Source organism: Panthera uncia (assembly GCF_023721935.1).
Source record: "Panthera uncia isolate 11264 chromosome B3 unlocalized genomic scaffold, Puncia_PCG_1.0 HiC_scaffold_1, whole genome shotgun sequence".
Taxonomy (NCBI): Eukaryota; Metazoa; Chordata; class Mammalia; order Carnivora; family Felidae; genus Panthera; species Panthera uncia.
This window is the reverse complement of record NW_026057582.1, coordinates 92,816,082-92,836,619: the sequence shown is the minus strand read 5'-3', so window position 1 is coordinate 92,836,619 and position 20,538 is coordinate 92,816,082. Positions and strand designations below refer to the sequence as shown.

At 41.9% G+C, this 20,538-nt stretch overlaps 2 protein-coding genes across 7 annotated transcripts in view; one reads left to right on the top strand and one right to left on the bottom strand.

Annotated features, from left to right (window-relative positions):
- Positions 1-4,799, bottom strand: part of TMOD2 (tropomodulin 2) — a 65,750-nt gene extending 60,951 nt beyond the window's left edge. For all 3 annotated transcript variants that reach the window (XM_049613619.1, XM_049613618.1, XM_049613620.1), the window contains exon 1: positions 4,646-4,799. The gene's annotated coding sequence lies outside the window, so the exon portion shown is untranslated. The remainder of the gene's footprint in view (positions 1-4,645) is intronic.
- Positions 4,800-5,214: 415 nt separating this feature from the next.
- On the top strand, positions 5,215-20,538 carry LYSMD2 (LysM domain containing 2). Of its 4 annotated transcripts, none has more exons than XM_049613622.1 (3): positions 5,215-5,586; positions 18,282-18,613; positions 19,907-20,538. In XM_049613622.1, exons 1-3 carry the CDS (start codon positions 5,314-5,316, stop codon positions 19,947-19,949), a joined length of 648 nt encoding a protein of 215 aa, XP_049469579.1. In that variant the 5' UTR covers positions 5,215-5,313; the 3' UTR covers positions 19,950-20,538. The 4 variants fall into 4 exon arrangements, with proteins under 4 accessions (XP_049469579.1, XP_049469580.1, XP_049469581.1 ...); XM_049613623.1 differs by lacking the exon at positions 5,215-5,586 and adding an exon at positions 5,678-6,108 and having other exon boundaries at positions 19,907-20,534; XM_049613624.1 differs by lacking the exon at positions 5,215-5,586 and adding an exon at positions 5,695-5,780 and having other exon boundaries at positions 19,907-20,534.

The window sequence follows — 20,538 nt, the reverse complement described above, 5'->3', positions numbered from 1 at the left end:
TTTTTTTTTTTTTTTTTTTTTTTTTTTTTTTTTTTTTTGGTAACAAGATTTTTAACTCTAGTACTGATCCAGTTTCTTTAATGGTTATAACAACTGTTCAGACTTTTTATGTCTTCATATATTAGTTTAGGCAAGTTGTTTCTTGTTCTAGCTTTCAAATTCCTCTTGTTTTGATATATAAAGCTGTCCCTTTTTAAATTGCCAGCCTAGTTATGAATTTTATTTGAAAAATTAATCTAAATTGAAAATATTTATAGTAGGAGGACTTCATACTAGTTGAGACCTTCCAGCTTGCCAGAACCAGAACTCCAGAGAGGTGCTTCTTTGACTTTACTAGATATTATCACGTAGCATTTTAAAGCAGTTGCACCAATTTATATTGCCAACACTATGTGAGATTTCCTTTTGTTTGACAATTTCACCAGTACTTAGAACCGTCCAGTTCTTTAATTTTTGCTAATCTCATGCCTATGAAATTGTAATTTTAAATTGAATTTCTTTGCTTAGTGGTAACATTATATTTCCTTAGGTTTGTTGGCCACTTGAGTTTTATCTCCTGAAAAATTTTGATCATTTTTTTTAGTGTTTGTCTTTTTATAACTCATAGTCATTTTAATATATTCTGGATAATAATACTTTTTCAGTTATGTGTATTCAAATATATTTTTCCATTTTATACCTATCTATTCAACTTTTAAGGTACCTTTCAAGGCAGAGAAAATTTTAATGTTGATATATAGAATTTACCAGCCTTTTTTTATTCTTTGTGATTTGTAATTTGGTATCCTGCTTAAGAGATCTTTTGCTATCTCAAGGTTATAAAGATATTGTTCTAAAAGTGTTAAAGTTTGTTAAAGAAGATTCCAATTAGATCTTCAATCTGTAACTGATTTTGATACATGGTATGGAAGATATTTAATTTGATTTTTTCCCACAGGATTAACTGTGCCAACAGCATTCATTGTCATAGATTAACTTCTCTGATATGGGTGGGCCTGTTTCTGTGCTTTCTTCGTTGTCCCTTTGTTATATTTGTCTATTCTGGCAGCACTACCACAATGGTGTAGTTCTCATGGCTGCATTGTAAATCTTGATGGCTGTGAAGGTAAGTCCCTCTTCCTCAGTTCTTCAGAAACGTCTTCTCTTCTTAGCTCTTATCTTCCATATGAATTTTAAGACAGGCCTGTCATGTCCTTTGAAGAATCCTATAGGGATTTTGGTTGGAATTTTTTATTTTTATTTTTTTTTTTTTACCGTTTATCCATTTTTGAGAGACAGAGACAGAGTGCAAGTGGGGTAGGGGCAGAGAGAGAGAGAGGGAGACACAGAATCCGAAGCAGGATCCAAGCTCCAAGCTCCAAGCTGTCAGCACAGAGCCTGACACAGGGCTCAAACTCACAAACCGTGAGATCATGACCTGAACAGAAGTCGGACGCTCAACCGACTGAGCCACCCAGGCGCCCCTTGGTTGGAATTTCAATGAGTTTATTTTTAGTTTGGGAAGGAAATGATATTTTCATTATTTTGCATCTTCCCATCCATAAACATGGTAAATCTCTGCTTTTATTTGCATCTTCTTTTGTATCTATCAGTAGAATTTTATAGTTTTTCCATGTAAAGCAGGCTCTCGTTTTCTTAACTTTATTCCTAAATATTTAAGGTCATCTTTTCCACAATATATTTTCTGATCGGTTGATGCAATTGATATTTGCATATTGATCTTTTATTTTATAACTTTGAAGTTTGGATAGTTCCGATGTAGACATTATTTGTATTGCGTGTAAACATTTTAGTGTTGTCTATTTTCAATAAACAACAGTTTATTTCTTTTCAGTCTTCCTTTCCCTTTCTCCTTTTTCTTACTGCACTGACTAGGGATTCCAGAACAAAATTAAATAGAAACAGTAATAGAAGCATTCCTTTTCTTTTCTTTTTTTTTTTTTTAGTTTTACTTATTTTTTATTTTTTTTCAATATATGAAATTTATTGTCAAATTGGTTTCCATACAACACCCAGTGCTCATCCCAAAAGGTGCCCTCCTCAATACCCATCACCCACCCTCCCACCCCCCACCAACCCTCAGTTTGTTCTCAGTTTTTAAGAGTCTCTTAGAAGCATCCCTTTTCTTATTCTTGACCTCAAAGGAAATGCTTCTAATACTTCACCATTAATTGTGAAGTTTGCTCTGTGTTGTAGGTAGATACACAGAACACCAATATTGACATTCTGGTTGATGAAGGAGAAATAAATATATATAAAATTCACTCTAATCCACAAATTGTAGATATTAGCTTTTATCATTTGGATTATGGATAAATCATCAAAAAACTTACAGGAAGATTGAATATTTGCAAACAGCCCCAGTGTCTATGGAAAAAAAAACTCACAAAGAACCCTAATTATAAAATGTCAAATAAGTATGAATTCAAGCTGATTCATTCCTGAGATCTACAGGAAACTCTTGTGAAGATCACAAAAAGGAATCATGGAGAAAATTCTGAGGATTGTATAGAACTTACTTCAGAGCATTTTATAACTTATTTGGAGGTGTTTTATGACCCAGGATTTCTTAGGGCTGGTGAAATTGAAAATAACTAGGGATAGTTTAGAAATTTGCCTTTATGAGAGAGAAGTGGGATGGCTTTTGAATCTCTATTTTTTGGGTACTTTTTTTGTTTACTTGCACTTTTACAGAGGCCTTGGTCATTTTGTAAAGTAATTAACAGATCATCACTTAGTCTTTTTTCCTGCTTGACTCATTTTCTGCCCCTTATTTTCGTACCTACTGTTCTATCTTTCGGTAATCTCTGACTTGTCAAGGTCATCTTTCTGGTTCCTTATCTAGGCCTGTATTTCACCCCTTTAACTTAGCCTTTCCCAAACTGCTAAATTTATGAGAAGGAGGGTTTCCATGGTCAAACAAGCTTGGGAAATACAGTGTTAAGCCAAATCCAATAGCTTACTTTACCACTGGAGGCCTTATAGAGCCTTCAGTATTCTAATGTTCATTGTGAATCTCCAAAAGGGAAATACAGCTTGTAGTATTTCCCTAATTAATCAATTAACTTTTTCCAAATGACACTTCATATAATCCAGTTCATTAATCTTCAAATAAAAACTTCCAGTGCTTGGGGCACCTGGGTGGCTCTTTCAGTTAAGCATCTGACTTCTGCTTAGGTCATGATCTCATGGTTCTTGAGTTTGAGCTCCGCATCGGGCTCTCTGCTGACAGCTCAGATTCTGTGTCTCCCTCTCTCTCTGCCCCTTCCCCGCTCGTACTCTGTCTCTCTCTCTCTCAAAAATAAATAAACATTAAAACAATTAAAAAAAAAACTTCCAGTGCTTATAAACTTTTCCTTAGTGGAAGACACATTATATGCTCTCTTGCTACTAGACCACAAATTCTTTGAGGACTATTTCTTTTTCTTGAAGTATTATCTGACCTTGTTATATATTGAAACTCTGCCATTCCACCTCTCTTATAGTTCCTGAGATGGGCACACTGGACACTACTCAAAAATTCATGTATGGCACAATCTTGCTAAAGAATCCATTTTACCTTCCAGGATCTTTTTATTACACCTCAATTTAACTACTTGTGCTTTATTCAAGGCTCTAAGATAGGTACTTCTGGTGCTAAAAAGATGAGTAAGATGTAGTTACACCTCACTGGAGCATGTGTAGAGGAGATAGTACATGACACAAAACACAAGTTAAATGCTAAACAAGAGGTACAAACTGCCTTGGGATTCAATGGAGAAACAATAACAATTGGACAGGTAGGGGAGGGAGACACATGGGAAGAATCAGAAAAGATTTCTTGGAGGATGTATCATTTGGCATGGGCTTTAAATTTTTGAAAAATATGGACAGCATTTGAAGAGTGGCATTACAGGGGCATATAGCATATGTAAACAGAAAGGTAGGAAAGAGGGGCAAGTTCAAGTGGCTCTTTCTGGCAGGATGTATATAGGATAAGTTGTAGATAGGATATGGCCAGAGCATGGATAATAAAAATGGAAACAATACTTTGGGTGCCAGTATGAGTTACGTTAATGCCATTGTCCACAGGGAGCCAATGAAGAATTTTTGAGTGGGAGGGTGATGTTAGGGCCACTTGCTCCTCTCCTCTCCTCTCCTCTCCTTTGTGGTGTCTCCTAAGCTCTAGTTCCTTTGCCTCTGACCAGCTCAGCTACATACAGAAACTTCAGCCAATGAATTAAACTTCCGGTCTCCTGACCTGCGTATAGGGTACCTCCTCTTGTAGAGCTGTCCAGAGTAGAACAGAAATCGTGGCATCAGACTCTGATTAAATGCATACCCACTCTATGTAGAATACTGTTAGAAGTCAGAATGTTGAAGAGTGTTCAGATGAAGAATACAGACAAGAGGTCATTGGTGGATTTAATGATAATACTTTGGGCAGCTATTATTGCAGCCTATTAAAGAGGGAACTCAGAAGAAAAAAGATGGGTGCAGATAGTGTATTTTAAATAGTGAGCCACGAGAATGGATGCAGCTGGTGAGCCAGGAGAATTGACTGTAACTAATCACTTGTGCCTGGCAGCTCAGGACTAAAATTGGCACAGGTGCGCAGGGAAGCGTGAAACCCAAACAACCGGAGGGTTAGTTTGAAGTCACCCACCTGGTTCAAAGTTGAAAGGCCTATCCTTTTTGGTATGATGCCGAAAGGCCTCGACCCCCCCAAAATGTTGAGATGGGCCTGGAGAATCTGTGTGTGTTCAGTGGCCTTAATGTTTTCTGTGACGTGGACTTTGAGGTCATCAGGGTGGTCGGGTGAGGGGAGGGAAGTACCCTTCAGCTTGGAGGTCTGAGAAAGCTGGCGTGCTGGGGAATCAATACAGGAAGCAGAGCAAAGCTTTGGTGTTTTGTAGTGGTCGGGACAGGGCTCTCGCTAGGCTCTGTGGGCTCGGTGCAGGGTCCCCCCCCCGGGGCCGAGGACTCCTGAGGGTGGGCCCCTCTCGGCCCCCGCGGCCGCGGGCTTCAGTGCGCCTCGCTGCCCGGCACCGCAGGGCTTGCCCGGCACCGGCGAGCAGGGTGGAGCCGCGGCGGTCTGCCGGGCAGCTGCGGGAGCTTGTCTCGCTCTTCCGCTTGCAGGTGCGCCCGGGGAAGGTGGGACGCGCAGGAGGGGGCGCCCGCCATGCCCGGACCGCAGCTCCCCGCCGCGGCCTCCAGCCCGCCACCCCCGCGGAACGGCCTGCCGCAGCCCCTGTGAGGCCGAGGAAGAGGCGGCGGCGGCGAAGGCGCCGCCCCCTTGGCGAGCTTCGCGACCTGGCGGCCTCCGCAGGACCCATGGCGGATTCCTCGCCCGCGCTGTCCCTGCGGGAAGGCGGCCCCCGAGCCCCCCGGCCCTCGGCTCCTTCGCCGCCCGCGCGCTCGCGCTCGGGCTCGGAATCCGAGGAGGCCGAGCTGTCGCTGAGCCTGGCCCGCACCAAGACCCGCTCGTACGGCAGCACTGCCAGCGTGCGGGCGCCGCTGGGCGCCGGCGTCATCGAGCGCCATGTGGAGCACCGGGTCCGCGCCGGCGACACGCTACAGGGCATCGCGCTCAAATACGGAGTCACGGTGAGCAGGGCGCGCCGCGGCGGCTGGGGCTGGTGGCACGGGCGGGGGCTCGTGGCGGGACACGGAGTACTGGGGGTCGGGCAGGCAGCCATCTGTCCCCAGGCTCTCTCCCAGCGCGCGCCGAGAACCCCGGCAGTGGTCTCCAAAGGTGGTTCTGTAGCCAGAAGGGCAGGCCTCCGAGGCTCCCTCCCCAGGTAGGTGCATCGAGTTCCCGGTGTCCTGCCCAGACACCGCCCAGATCAGTGAGGAAGGCGAGAGAGGACCTGGGAGCTAAGTTCACCCGATTTTCAGGCCAGATCACAGTATTCAAAGCTGAACTGAGGTGTTGACTCGGGGCAGAGAATTTTGTTTTCTCTGTAAACAAGCGCTGTGATGTCAGGGATGGTAAGATTGTCTCCGCCGGATGGTTCTGGTTCTATCGATTATGCTGCTTTATTTAGAAGTGAAATTACACCCCTGGGCTCACTGGCAACTGTGAATGTGACACCTGTCGCTAAGCAGCAGCCCAGAACTGGGGTCTAGGTGAGCTGAAGAGCTGTGTTTATTATAAATTTATAAGTGTGTGTGTCCTGGGCGTATTGCATTACACTTCTGGGAATAACATGGAAACCTGAGGGAACATATTGTCTCATTAAAATTACTTATAATTAACTCTGAGCTATGTGGTGGCCTTTTTACATCTGAGTTCTGTATCAGTTTTCAATGTTCTTTCCTGAAACACCTAAGACAGCAATGGGAAGAAAGGCGATCTTCTCTGTATCTTTCTCTTAAAGAGAAACTCTTCCTGGCCCTTCACAGAATGACAGAGACTGAGTAATTTATTTTGCACATTCAAGTTGGAACTATATGTTTACCTAGCAGATCATTTTGAGACCAGGAATCTTGCTGTGCAGGCATATACTGATATTATTATGCTATGGTAGTCCCTTTCCGTCCTCCTGGGAGTTTGCAAATGTGAACATAGAACCACAATTCTTATGTATATCAATAAAGCCTGGTTTGGGTCAGAGCCAGAGAAGAGCAGAGTTGGGGAGTATCAGCAACTACCTTCTGCTGAATGCCTGCTGTGTGCCAGATATTACATTTGTCCTGTTCCATCTTGTTCTTACTCAGTTTGATTTCCCTAAAGAGCCTTGGAGGTAGGTATAATTAACCTGTTTACAGATGGGAAGATGGATGAAAGGTAAGGATATTAAGTATGTTTATTCACTGAGAGCAATTTGAATTAGTACACAGCTGCACTTGCGTTACTTACAGCTCTGAAACAGCTGACTGCAGTTCTCTACTTTTCATCAAATGCTTTCTAATCTATGCTTTTGCTTAATATAGATCCTGTTACTCATAACCTTATCACCCCTTTCGGGTAAAGTGTAAACCAGATTCTTCACTACTTTCATGAAGACTTGGTTTTAAGATGTTAAGTATAATGAGTTGGGAACTGTAATCTATACCCTCAAAGAGTCTCTCTCAACTGCAACACTATTGATATTCTGGACCCTATAATTCTTTGTTTGTGTAGGTTGTGCCGTGCATTGTAGGATGTTTAACAGCATCTCTGAGCTCTGCCTATTAGATGCCAGTAAGACCCCCAGCCTCCATCCAGACATTGCCAAATATTCCCCAGCAAGAAACTCACTCTTCATTGAGGACCACTGGTTTATTACATGTGTATCATTTCCTTTGGGCCCTGAAGTATAGTTGATGAAATTTTTAGAGACTCTTCCACTGGTTGTGTAGAACCAGTGAAAGTGATAATTCTTACTGTAACAGTGAAGTGAAGTTATTGCTTTAATTCACATGTACAGATATTAGTTGGATTTACTCGTTGTAAGTTGAGATTTTAGGTGGAAGCTAAAAAGGCAGAAAGGTTTTTTTCTTTCCGTGACTGAACAGAAAGAAGTTGAATGAGTTAAGTTTCAAATATTGACTACCAAGGTTATGAATAATTTAAATGATTGTTTAAAGGAATAGGTGATGATATGTTGGAGATTTAGAGACCCAGGGCAGTCACCTGGAAATTAAGAGTCAGTCCAGGCAAACATTCGACTTTAATATCCCCTGTCTGGCAATAGCCAGGCATGGTTCTGTGTTACTGAGAGGAGCAGGAACTCTCAGGGAAGCCTGTCTGCTGATGACAGCTCTCCAGCCACCCAGCTGGGAACCAGGCAGGAATTCAGTCCCTCAGAGGGAGAGACTGGTAACAGCCAGTAGTATTTTAGGTACCAGCGTGTTACCAGAACAGTGACTCTGACAAGGGGTGAAGATGGAGATCTGTTTGTCAACCCTTGGTTTTCAGGGGAACAAAACAGAAACTGGTTTTCTTGAGTGATGCTTGATGGCTGGCAGCAGGGTACATCCCAAGATATGGGAATAAATATGTTCCTCAAACTTGCCTGGGTAAGGGAATGCCCTGGGGCAAACTAAAAATAAAGAATACTAACTGACCTTGAGCCTACTGGATCAGAATATGCAGAGAAGGAGCACAGCAATCTTCATGTTTTACAAGCATGGCATCTTGGCCTGTTCCCAAAGCACTGTCCTTCCTGGGGTCTTTGCACTTGCTGTTTCATCTATGTGGAACACTCTGTCCCTGATCACTGCATGGAAGGTTTGCTTCATGGGTGTATGACCTGGGTAGTCACACGGAGCCCCATGCTTAGAAGAGCCTCGCATTTGGTGTAATGCTTTACTATTGCCATCTTGAAGTTTTTAGTACTCTGTGAACAAGGGCCCCACGTTTTCACTTTTCACTGGGCCCTGCAAATTATGCAGCTGACCTTGGCAGTGCGACTTGCTCCCTCACTGCTTACGTGTCTCCTCCCTGAAGCCTTCCTGACTGCTTTCTGTCAAATTACAGCCCTCCTTCACACCTGCTTTCCCCTTCCCTGCCTTGTTTTCCCAACAGTATTTATTGTTCATCTCCTTTTCCTTTTTTGTCTTTTTTTCCAGCTTCTGTCTTTTTGGTGATACATTAGCGAATAAATAGAAATCCATACCCTCATGGAGCTTATATCTTAGTCAGTAGAGACAGTAAGTAAGCAAACGAAATATGTTTTATGCCAGGTATTGATAAACAATATGAAGGAAAATTAAGCAGGGAAAGGAGATAATGAAGGCTAGTGGGGGTGGCTATAATTTAAAATGGGATAGCCACAAAGAACTCACTGAGAATGAGGCAAGTTGTATGTGTGTGTGTGTGGGGGGGGTGCAGATATCTGTGAAGAACATTCCAGGCAGCAGCAACAGCCAGTGGTGCAAAGGCCCTGAGGTGGAAGTATAATTGGCAAGTTCCAGGAGTAGTGTACCTGGTGCTTACAATGCAATGGCATGTATTTGGACCTTGAAGGCCACTGTAAGAACTTTGGCTCTTTCTCTGAGTGAGTTGGGAAGCATTGGAGAAGTTCAAGTAGAAGAATGACATGATCTGACTTAGGCACTAGAAGGATCACTCTGGATGCTGCTTTGAGAACAGGCTGTAGTGGGCGAGTGCCAAGGCATGGAAACCAGATCAGTTGAAGGCTTTGTAATAAATGCAGGTGAGAGGATGGCAGCTTGGACCAGAGCAGCAGAGAAGGAGGTGGTGGGAAGTAGTTGGGTTCTAGATGATTTGTTGATATGCTGTATATTTTCTGCTTACTTGTTCACTGTTTTATTTGAGTATCTCTGCCCTACAGATGGGCCCAGGGATGCAGGAGACTTCTCTATAGGAAAGAAGAATGTGGATGTTCAAGAATCTGGCCACGTCTGAAGCCTGAGGGACCCCAGTTCTTCTGCCATGGCCTTAGAAAATATCTTAAGGACCCTTCCCACCATTCCTTTTAAAGTCATTATTATTAATAATGGCATTTATTTTTTGGCTGTTTTTTTAATGTTTATTTGAGAGGGGGAGAGAGCAGGGGAGAGGGCAGAGACAGAGGGAGACAGAATCCCAAGCAGGCCCCACGCCATCAGCACAGAGTCTGATGCAGGGCTGGATCCCACAAACAAACAGTGAGATCATGACCTGAGCTGAAATCAAGAGTTGCCTTACCAACTGAGCCACCCAGGAGCCCCCAACTTTTTTTTTTTTTAACCTGTTTTTATTGAGCCTTGCTTGTTTGAGTCCTTTTGCCTCATGCTGGGGCTACAAGATGATACATGCACTCCTCTTTTTATTCATGGTGACTTTTTCCACTACTGCTTTCCACTAGCCTATAGCTACTTGAGAAGCCATGTTGCTTGTCCAACTCATCTCTGGACATTCTGTGTTAGCCCGAGGCCGGCACATGGCAGGTCCTCCACATATGTATGGACCTGACCCACAGGCCTGACCACTGTGAAATCAGTAGGCCCTGGAGCAGACCCTGAAAGGTGGAGGCCAGGGTAGGGGTTGAGTGACTTATTTTACAAAGTGTGGTTTGAGGCTCGCTGTCCAGCCTACGGAAAGGTTGCTGCTACTGGGATGGTGCTGGTTTTCTCCCCTTCCACCAGCAGGGGGTTTTTACGTCAAATTAAACATAGGGTTATATTTGAGCATCTCTACTAAAGAAGCATTTGAGGAAGTGGTCTGGGAGACTGAAACTACTTGGGCTGGGTTGAGAAACTATTAAGGGCAGTTCAGATCTCAGACGTGAATTTGCTTGGGCTGGAATTTCCCTGGCTGTGCTTATCTCTACTGAGACATTAAGGCCCTTTCCCTCACCCCGTGTTCTAGATTTAGCTATGGCATTTGTGACCTTGTTAGCTCCTCTCAGATGCAAGCATCTAGAGGAAACTCACTGATGCTAGCCAGCCACTGTGAGCTTTTTGTTTGGAAACCCTGGAAAAACATCTAGAAAACAGTATACAGACTAAAAGTGGGCAGGAGACAGGGAGGGGACTTATTATTTGCATAAACTTTTTCTTTGTCTCTTTGCTTTCCCCCTGGCAGCTCGCCTGTCTGCTCCCCTCTCCAGAGGCCACATTGTCTTCAGTGCCCTCAATCACTTCCTGTCCAGTTTTGTTCCCAGGGTCTTCTCACTTTCTTCCAGTGAACTGCTAAACTCCAGTCGCTTCTTAACACTTCCCCTACCAGAAGTGTTTGAGGTCTAATAGATTCTCATGTATTCTTTTTTAAAAAACAGCTTTATTGAGGTATAATTTACATACCACAAAATAAACCCATTTTAAGTGTATTCAAGGACTTTCAGTGAATTTACAGAGTTGTGCAACCATCACCACAATCCAATTTTAGAACCGTGCCATCACCCTGAAAAGATCCCCGTTACTTCCTGTTTCCTTCTCTAGCCCTAGGCAACCACGAATATATTTTCTAATCTATAGATTGGCCTTTTCTGGGGATTTCATATAAACAGTGCCTCCTATGTTCTTCTGAAATAGCGTGGAAAGGAAGTAAATCCTATTCCCCCTAATTAGCACATGGCACTGGAGGAGTCTGATTGCCCCCAGCACCTAGAACTTAAGAGTGTGAGACAGTGGGCTGATTGGTGAATCTAGCACTTACTAGAAAATGATCTGGAGAGAGTTCTTTGATTAAGTCTTTTCTGTAAAATAATAATAATCAAATGAAAGTTGTATGTATGTATGCATATATTCTAAGCCACAGAGTGCTATAAAAATGTTAGTTCTGAATGTATCCTGAAATGTTTTTGGAAGGGTTTGTCTTTTTTAAGGAGTGGAGAGGAAGAAACAGAAACGAACAACGAGATCATGACCTGAGCCAAAGTCAGGCGCTTAACTGACTGAGCCACCCAGGCACCCCTACAGGGGAATCATTTTATTTTATTTATTATTATTAGTATTATTTTTTAAATGTTTATTTTTTTTTGAGAGAGAGACAGAACATGAGCGGGAGGGGGGCCGAGGGAGAGGGAGACATAGAATCCAAAGCAGGCTCCAGGCTCTGAGCTGTCAGCACTGAGCCCCATGCGGAGCTCAAACTCATGAACTGTGGGATCATGATCTGAGCTAAAGGCCTATGCTTAACCGACTGAGCTACCCAGGTGCCCCAGGGCAATCATTTTAAAGAAGTTTTTAAATTATTGATATCACTTGTTCTACCTAATGTCACCATGGTTGTCATCTTGTGGCCACCTTGTTACCTCGTACTTAATTCTTCTGTAATCTGTTTCTTAGTGACCAATTTCATTGAGTCATGCTGTTCCATCCTGAGCATGGGAGAGAATTTTGAAATGAAAGTATTTGATTGCTATCCCTATCCCTGACTCATCTGCCCACAAAAAACACAGGGTAGTTCTTTGTCACTCTGAACAGGTCACACTTTTTATTCTCAGCATTAATTGGGTTTTAAGAAATGTGGAGAACAGAAGGGTGGGAGAAATAGGTGAACTTTTTTTTTTTAGTTTAAATAAATTGAGGGGCGCCTGGGTGGCTCAGTCGGTTGAGCGTCAACTTCGGTGCTCACAGTTCATGAGTTCAAGCCCCACATCGGGGTCTGTGCTGACAGCGTGGAGCCTGGAGTCTGCTTCAGGTTCTGTGTCTCCCTCACTCTCTGTCCCTCCCGCTCTCATGCTCACTCTCTGTCTTTCTCTCTCAAAAGCAAATAGACAATAAAAAATTTTTTAAATAAGTTGAATAATTTTTTTTTTCCTTTTAAAGCCAAAGGAGTTGGGTTCTATATTGAAGGCAGCATGGCTTCCCCAAAGGTAATTCCTTCTCCACCATCCACCCAAGGCCTGGTATGATCCAATCTTGTTTTAGAAGGATAACTCTAGGGGTGCCTGAGTGGCACAGTCGGTTAAGCATCTGACTTTGGCTCAGGTCATGATCTCACGGTTCGTGAGTTCGAGGCCCACATCGGGCTCTGGGCTGACAGCTCAGAGCCTGGAGCCCACTTCAGATTCTGTGTCTCCTTCTGCCTACCCCTCCGCTGCTTGCACTCTGTCTCTCGCATTGTCTCAAAAATAAATAAACATAAAAAAAAAAAGAAGGATAACTCTAGCAGTAGAGTGGAGGAAATATTGTATATTGGGGAGGGTGGAGAAAAGGGATCATAATATCTTCTAAGAGTCCTAATTTACTGTCCTTTGCTTTATGTGTTCCGAACACAACCCAGATCTGCATTGTGATAGTGCCAGAAAACCGCAATTTTCAAAGGGTATGACAATTCAAATCCTTGTGATATCCAAAATTTGAGGCAGCTATCATTATTCTATATATGTTTTTAACAGCAAACCTTGATGGCTTTTTATTACAGTTGCAGTTAAGCATAATAGAATTTGAATACACTGGACTGTTTACTATTAACATAATCATTTATCTCTGGTAATCATGGACTACCAGGATTAGAATATTCCAGAGCTTCAGTGTTTATTTCTGTAACACTCCTGACAAGTGTGTGTGCCCTGGATGAGATTTAATAGAAGCTCCTCTTTATTTCTTCAGGGAGTCCATTCATTCATGGAAAACTCTTATAGTGACTTCTTCCTTATATTGAAAGTCTTAAACTTTTGACAAGATCTTTCAACACAAGGTTTCTAGTTCTAAACCTAGGAGACAAAAGTTCAGAGGAATTTCAAACTTTTCACCTGATAGCATCTGAGCTGCTCTGTGCTTGGAAAAATAAATAAATAAAGTAAATTTTGGGTGTTAGGAAATGTTGAACAGAGCCAGGTTGGGAAAACTCTAGAGTTTTCCAGCTCTTCCTTGGGTTGGATCATGACTTTTCTTAGCTTTATGTGAGGTGACATTCCCAGAACATTAGACCCATCTATGTTCAGATAAAAGTATAAAACATTCCTAAAACATCATTTCACTGTTTGGGATTATCCCTAGTCTCTTGTCTGTGCTGTTGTGGTTTCCTCCGTGACTAGGCTTCCTGTTTCCACTGATGCCTCTTTATTGCCAGCCCATTTTCCACAAAGCTGCCTGAGTGCCCTTTAACTGTAATCAGATTGTGTCACTCCCTTCACCCTCCAGTGGCTTCTCATCACATTTAAAGTAACACCTAAATTTTATCCCTTGGCATGCAAGGTCCTATGTAGCCTGGAGTTTTGCTCATTACTCCCTACACTTCAGCCACACTACATTTTTACTGTGCTGGGGCATTGCAGCTGCTTTTTCTCTCCAGAATGCTCCCCCCTCCCCACCCACTCCTAGCTTTTTGCATGGCTGGTTAATTCCTTAACTTTACTACAGGTACAGAGTTTGCAGCCTGTGCAGTTGGTTCAAGCCACTACTTGTAGAGGAGAACAAGTTAAGATCAAATTTATCACCTTCGGGCAAAAAAACATAAAGCTTACACACCTCAGGGCACTGACAACATATAATGTTAATTATCCAGGCATGTCTGTATGAAATTTTTTTATGTATTCTTACTTTGTAGGAGAAATATTTTTTGTGAGAAATTCCTACCTCCTTCCTTCTCATCTGCTGAATACATGTTAGGATCTGCCCTTGCCTGTTACTTTCTCCTTTTTAACCACATTTAATAATATGATAGCAACTATTATTATTTTTGAGGGCTTCCTGGGGGCTATGCATTGTTCTAAATACCTGAGTTGATTCGTGTAATCCTCATAATGATCATATTGCATGGGAGGTACTATTATCCCTACTTTACAGAAAAGAAAACAGAACCGTTAATGATTAGAAAGTGGCAAAGCCAGGGTTTGAACCCAGAAAGTATGGCCCCGGAGCCCATGTTTCCAACTACTACCTGTATTAAACTCATTGACCTGTTTTCACCTTCAGACTCAAATCTGCCGGTTCTTAGATTGTTCCCCACGTTGATGCTAACTGTGTCTGGATATCTCTGGTGTCCTTGATGCTGGCATCCTGTGTATCATCTCAGAGTCTAGACCATAGAGTGAATGTATACCTGAAATGCTTGTTGTTGATACTGAGATGGAGATAGCACAGTCTCCAACTTCCAGAAGCTTATAGACTAATTCAAGAGACAATTCTATGGGTGAATCAGTGGGATGATGCACAAGAACCTAGACAACCCTGTTACTCCCTGTGCTCCTTAACTGTACCCAGCTGTTGATTCAGTCACCTTGTCTTGTATTCCTGTCACTGGCCCTTTGCCTGGCTGTGATGGCCTGTCTTGCTTTGAATGATAGATGTATGGGTCAGGGTTCCGGCAAGAAACAGTGGGCTCAGGGGGTGTGGCCAAAGAGAATTTAGTCAAGGGACATTTATTTTTATTATTTTTTAAAAATTTTTTTATGTTTATTTATTTTTGAGAGAGAGAGAGTGAGTGGGGGAGGGTCAGAGAGAGAGGGAGACATAGAATCTGAAGCAGGCTCCAGGCTCCGAGCTGTCAGCACAGAGCCCGATGCGGGGCTCGAACTCACAGACCGTGAGATCATGACCTGAGCCGGTCAGACACTTAACCGTCTGAGCCACCCAGGCGCCCCTAGTCAAGGGACATTTATAGAATGGGAGCAGGGTTGAGGGAACCAAGAAGGGATGGTGAAGCAACCTGAGACTAGCAACAGCAGGAAGATATTACCCCTAGGCTTAAAGGGCCAGGGGAAGAAGTGGTGTACCCCACACGGGGAGAGCTGGAGCCTGGGATGAGGGAGGGGTTACCTGGCAGGAACTCTGCCATAGAGGAATGCAGCTACTGGAGTCATTCACGGTGCTGTCTTTCTGCTGGTGCCTTCCATTGGAACTCCCACTGGAATGCCAACGACATGGCTTAGGTAATGCAGTTCTTAAGAGGTCAGCCTCTTGGAGTTCGGAACAGGCTCAAGAAGAGTTGGGGATCGATTGGATGGTGAGGGTGTATTTAAAGGGAGAGTAACACAACAGATGACTTACTGTCCCTTTCTGGTTACCTCCTGGGGTTAATCTTTTATGCCTGTTCCTCTAACCTGTTTTAATTAATTCATCTATCTATCTATCTATCCTTCCACCCTAAGCACTTAGTTTGTACAAGATCTTTGTTAGCCTCAAGGAAGCTATAGAAATAAAAGTGCTTGTCCTTAAGGAACTCACAGTTTATGCTTGGTGTTCTCAGTTCTGCCTCAGCAATGAGATCTGGTGTTCCCTGTCAATTTCTGTCCTCCTTCATTATTCTCAGAAAATGGTAGACCCCTGCCAATAAGCATTTCAAAGAGCACTGTATCAGTGAAGGCTCTTTCATTTACAAGAGACAGAAAACCTAACTCAAGTTGGCTTAGGCAAAACAACAACAAACAAACAAACAATGGCATTTATTAGCTCAAGAACACAAAGGCCCTAGGGTATTCTGGCTTTAGGCTTTGATTCAGAGGTCTGATTGCTTTCCTCCAAGGTGGCCTTGTTTTCGGGTTCCATGAAGTGGACAGATTGCTGCTCTTCCTGGTAGAGAAAATGGAGGACCTTTGCCCTCCCAGACCCAGCAAAAGTGTCCTTGCATCTCTGAATCATTCCAAGATGGGACTGTGACCTATCATGAAAGCGAGGACACTGTGACACTGCAAAGGGCAAGAATGAGTCATATGCTCACCCTGGAGTGGGGAAGGGGGCAGTTGTTCTGTGCCAATGGAAGCCCACATACTAGGATGGAGGATGTGGATGCTAGCTGATAAATAGGAAAGAAAAACCCAAGGGGATATTAAAGGCAGAGTCGATATACCTGAACCTGTTATGGATAAGGTATTCGAATTATTTTAAATCACTCACATTGAAGCCTAACCTAGACCAGAGATACTTAGGATTTTTAGACTTTAATTTTGTCTCCTAAATGCCCCTGCCTATTCATGCCTCTCTTTCCCACCCTCACCTTCTCTCCTTTACCAAGAAACTAGAACACAAAAGACCAACCCACTCTACACAAAGGATGCTTTAATGTAGTACCTTTAAAAGAAAAAAAAGCTTTCACTGTACTATTTGTGTAGATTCAGCTTATAGTAAGAAATCAGGAGATAGAGGGTCCATTTACTAGTCGGCTATTGTTTTTTCAGGCTCTTTGATATAGAAATCTAATTTTTTCACTCACAGTCAATTTGGCATTAAAAGATCCCATAATTTGGTCCCATTAGTCATGCACTTTTATCTTGACTTCAGAGTCAGACAGAAATACCAGCTCATACATTTAAAGAACTGAAGGCACTTGGTCAAATCAGTCATCTCAATTTCTTCATTGGAAAAGAGAGTAGTATCATCTGCTGCTAAATATTTTCTTTCTCTTATATATCCTGTCTCTTTACTTACCTACCTATCTGTCTCCTCTAAACAAGCATGTATATAATCTTTCATTTAATCTTCCCGACAACCCTGTGAAGGCTAGAGGGTACCTATTTTACACACCAGGAAACAGGCTGAATGAAAGAAGTAACAAGCTAAGCTTGTGTTGAGACCTTTGGTGTTGGAGGAGCTGGGATTTGAAACCAGGTCTGTCAGATTCCTAAGCCTGTGTGCTTCGTTATCTTACCAAACTGTCTCGGTTCTGTGCCTCCCAAGAAGGAGCTGAGGTGAAAATTCGATGGCGTGGGGCGCGGAGGAGCCTGGCATCCCCGGACGCTGTTAATGCCGTGTGGTGAACGCCAAGTGCACGCATTTCTCCTGTTCGCTGGGAGCCCACAGACGTGCAGCCCTGCCTGCGCTCACAGCATTGTGGACTGAAGCACCCACTTATCTCTCTGGAGTGTCCTTTTCTTCTTTTGCAAAAAGGGGATGATAGTATCTCGATTACTACCCAACCCGTGTAAATTCTGTTCTCCCTTTCTCCCCCAGCTCCCATCTCTGTGGTCTGCACGAAGCTTCCGCAGGTGTGAAAGAGTTCGAGGTTCTAGAAACTGTATTAAATGCCAGCTTCTTCATCTGCCAGTTTACGATGGTTCCATGATACATAATCTCTATGAGTTTTGTTTGTTTTATTTGTAAAGTGAATCTTTAAATACCTTCTCCGGGGTAGGAAATACGAGATACTGTATGTAAAGTGCTGCCCACCTCCTTTCCTTACCTCTACTGCTTCTGCCCATTCTTCAAGGCCCATCTAAAGTCAGAAGAATCAAAATCAGAACTCCACCTTCTCCTTGAGGCCTTTCTTAACAACTGCAACCCCAGTCTGCACCATTCTTGCAAATTCTCATTGTACTTGTCCCTGTACCAGCTCCTGTATCCATTATATTTACCAAACACAATTCCAGAGACATAGGAAGCACCCTGTAAGTAAAATAACAGTACTAGTTTTTTTTTTTTAATCAAATAATAGAAATGTTAAAACAAGACTGGAATTTACAAAATAAGTGCTAAAAATTCTACATTTTTTAATTTCAGGGGTTAAAGGCTGCTTGGTAAAAGCTGCCTTGTAGGGCGAATATAATAGTGGGGGGGGAAATTAGGCTTTCCTTTTTTAAAGTTGAGAAACAATTTCCTGACATCTCTTGAAGTAACTAGGGGTACCTGGGGTGGTAACTAAACCCAAATTAACAGTCTCAAATCCAGGGGCACCTGGGTGGCTCAGTTGGTTGGGTGTCTGACTTGAGCTCAGGTCATGATCTCACTGTTGGCTTCAGATCCTCTATCCCTCTCTCTCTCTCTCTCTCGCTCTCTCGCTCTCTCGCTCTCTCGCTCTCTGCCCCTCCCCCACTTGCACGCGCATGCTCTCTCTCAAAAGTAAATAAAACATTAAAAAAAAAAAAAGAATCTCAAATTCAGAGAAAGCATTGCACAACAAGCCCAGATATTTTTAGGTGCTTGTATAATAAACCCTACTAATGGATTTATTTACATAAAACTCTGTTTCCTTTTTCATATTTTAGATGGAGCAGATTAAAAGGGCAAATAAACTGTTTACGAATGATTGTATATTTCTGAAGAAAACTTTGAACATCCCAGTTATATCAGAGAAGCCTTTGTTGTTTAATGGACTTAACTCAATAGATTCTCCAGAAAATGAAACTGTTGATAGCAGTTTTTCTCATGAAGAAGAGCCAGCAGCAGCGGGGGAAGACCTTTCTCCTTCCAGTCCTCAAGAATCTGATGTTCAGCCTGTACAACCTGAAGAAGTGTCAGCTAGAGATTTCCTGCAGAGACTAGACTTGCAGATTAAGTTGTCAACACAGGCAGCCAAGAAACTAAAAGAAGAGAGCAGGTAAAAATATGCTGGTAAAATGTCAGAAGCTGAATAAATTACTCTTACGATGTCCTTGCTTTGCTGAGTTTTGTTTTGTTTTCTCTCTGCTTCTGTTTCCTTTTTTCTCTTTTGCTTTAAAAACTGTATTTTAATTCTAGAAAGTCATTTTTAATATATGAGGTCTAAAAAGAGCTATTGCATTCTGCATAGGGCTTTATCTATTGCAATGAGCTTGTTTTTAGCTCTGTTACTTGTTATAAAAAGTTTGGGGGTGGTGGGGTGGCTCAGTTGATTAAGTGTCTGACTCTTGATTTTGGCTCAGGTCAGGATCCTAGGGTCGTGAGATTGAGCCCCGCATCAGGCTCCACCCTGATTGTGGAGCCTGCTTAAGAACCAATCTGTCTGTCTGTCTCTGTCTCTGTCTCTGTCTCTGTGTCTCCCCCCCTCCTCCACCCCCTCCCCCACTTGAACTCCTTCTCTCTAAAAAAATAAATAAAATAATTTTTTTTTTTTAAAGTTTGTTTCTTTGCCTTAGTAGCATAACTGTCCAGCTAGCAGTCCTGGATGGCAGCCAAGCAGAAACATCTAGTTTACCCCTTCAAAGGAAGCAATGCCCTAGGGAATACTTGTGAAATACTGATCCCAATAAATTTGTCAAAGACCTTGTCCATTATTTGTTACTAGGTGTTTTTCATGTGAGCTTTTTTCTTTGTTCTTTGTTAGGGAAAATCTTTCTCTCTCCTATAGAATTGGTTTTCTTCTTCCTTTATGATTCCAAAAATGGCACAAGCTATTGTGTTTGCTTTTTTTTGCCCTGGCTACCAGGAAGCTTGCAACTAAAACTGATTTTCAGTTCAACTAGTACAGTATTTCATATGGGTAATATATTTTTATCCTTCTCCTTTCCTTAATCCTGATATTTTATTTCTTATTCATCTTATTATATGTATTTGTTGTAGGCACATCAAGCCCTTTGGAGAAAAAGGTGGCATATAAAAACTATAAACAAATATGAATATAATAATTTTATAATTTAATACATTTTGTTTAAATGTAATAGAAAATATAAATATAAAGCAAGTACCATTCTTTATTCCAGTAACTGAGATGCCAATAAAATGCATCTAATGAGTATTTACCCTAATGAGTATTTACATTTCATCCAAGACATGCAAAATATTATACATTGATGTACTCCTGCACTTCTTTGGCAAGTGGATATTAAGTTATATAATAAGTACAGTATATGTATTAGTTATCCAAATATCATTTTAAAACACTGATTTATGCTGAATTTTCACTTTTTTTCAGAGATGAAGAAAGTCCTTATGCAGCTTCCCTCTATCACAGTTAGATGATCAGGGACAATAATCTAACCTGGATTAAAAGGTGGTTGGATCATGAAGAAACCAACAACTAAAGATTCAAAAGTATATACATCCTTAAATCACAACCAAATAGTTTCACCTACTGCAATTGCACTGACGTGATTATTTCCTCCAGCTTTCTATGATTTTAAGTCTTTATTATGGCATGAGAGCAAAATCGTATCCTAAAGATCATCACTTTTGTGGGTGATGGTAGTTTTTAGACTAGTTTTTGTAAATACTAGTTAACATAAAGCATCAAAGACTATATACATATTCAAGCTGAAAACAGTGTTTATCTTCTGAAAAATCCTAATGATGTGAAATATATGGTTGCTGTTTAAGTGATGCTGATTTTGCTATGTGTTTATAATTTAAGTGCTATATATATATATATATATTTCGATATGTATTACATATTCTGTATTAATATAAAGAACCAAATTTTGTCTGCTATTTTGTAAAAATAAACTACAAAAGCCTGAATGAGAAAATAAACTATGTTTTCATATTTGAGTCTGTAATTTTTTTCAACAAATAGAAATAAAATTGATTTTTAAATTATTTTTGAAATGG

Coding starts and splice junctions, on each gene's coding strand:
- LYSMD2 (XM_049613622.1), top strand. CDS start 5,314: ATGGCGGATTCCTCGCCCGCGCTGTCCCTGCGGGAAGGCGGCCCCCGA. Junction 5,587..18,281: donor CGCTCAAATACGGAGTCACG/GTGAGCAGGGCG, acceptor TTCATATTTTAG/ATGGAGCAGATTAAAAGGGC. Junction 18,614..19,906: donor AAACTAAAAGAAGAGAGCAG/GTAAAAATATGC, acceptor ACTTTTTTTCAG/AGATGAAGAAAGTCCTTATG.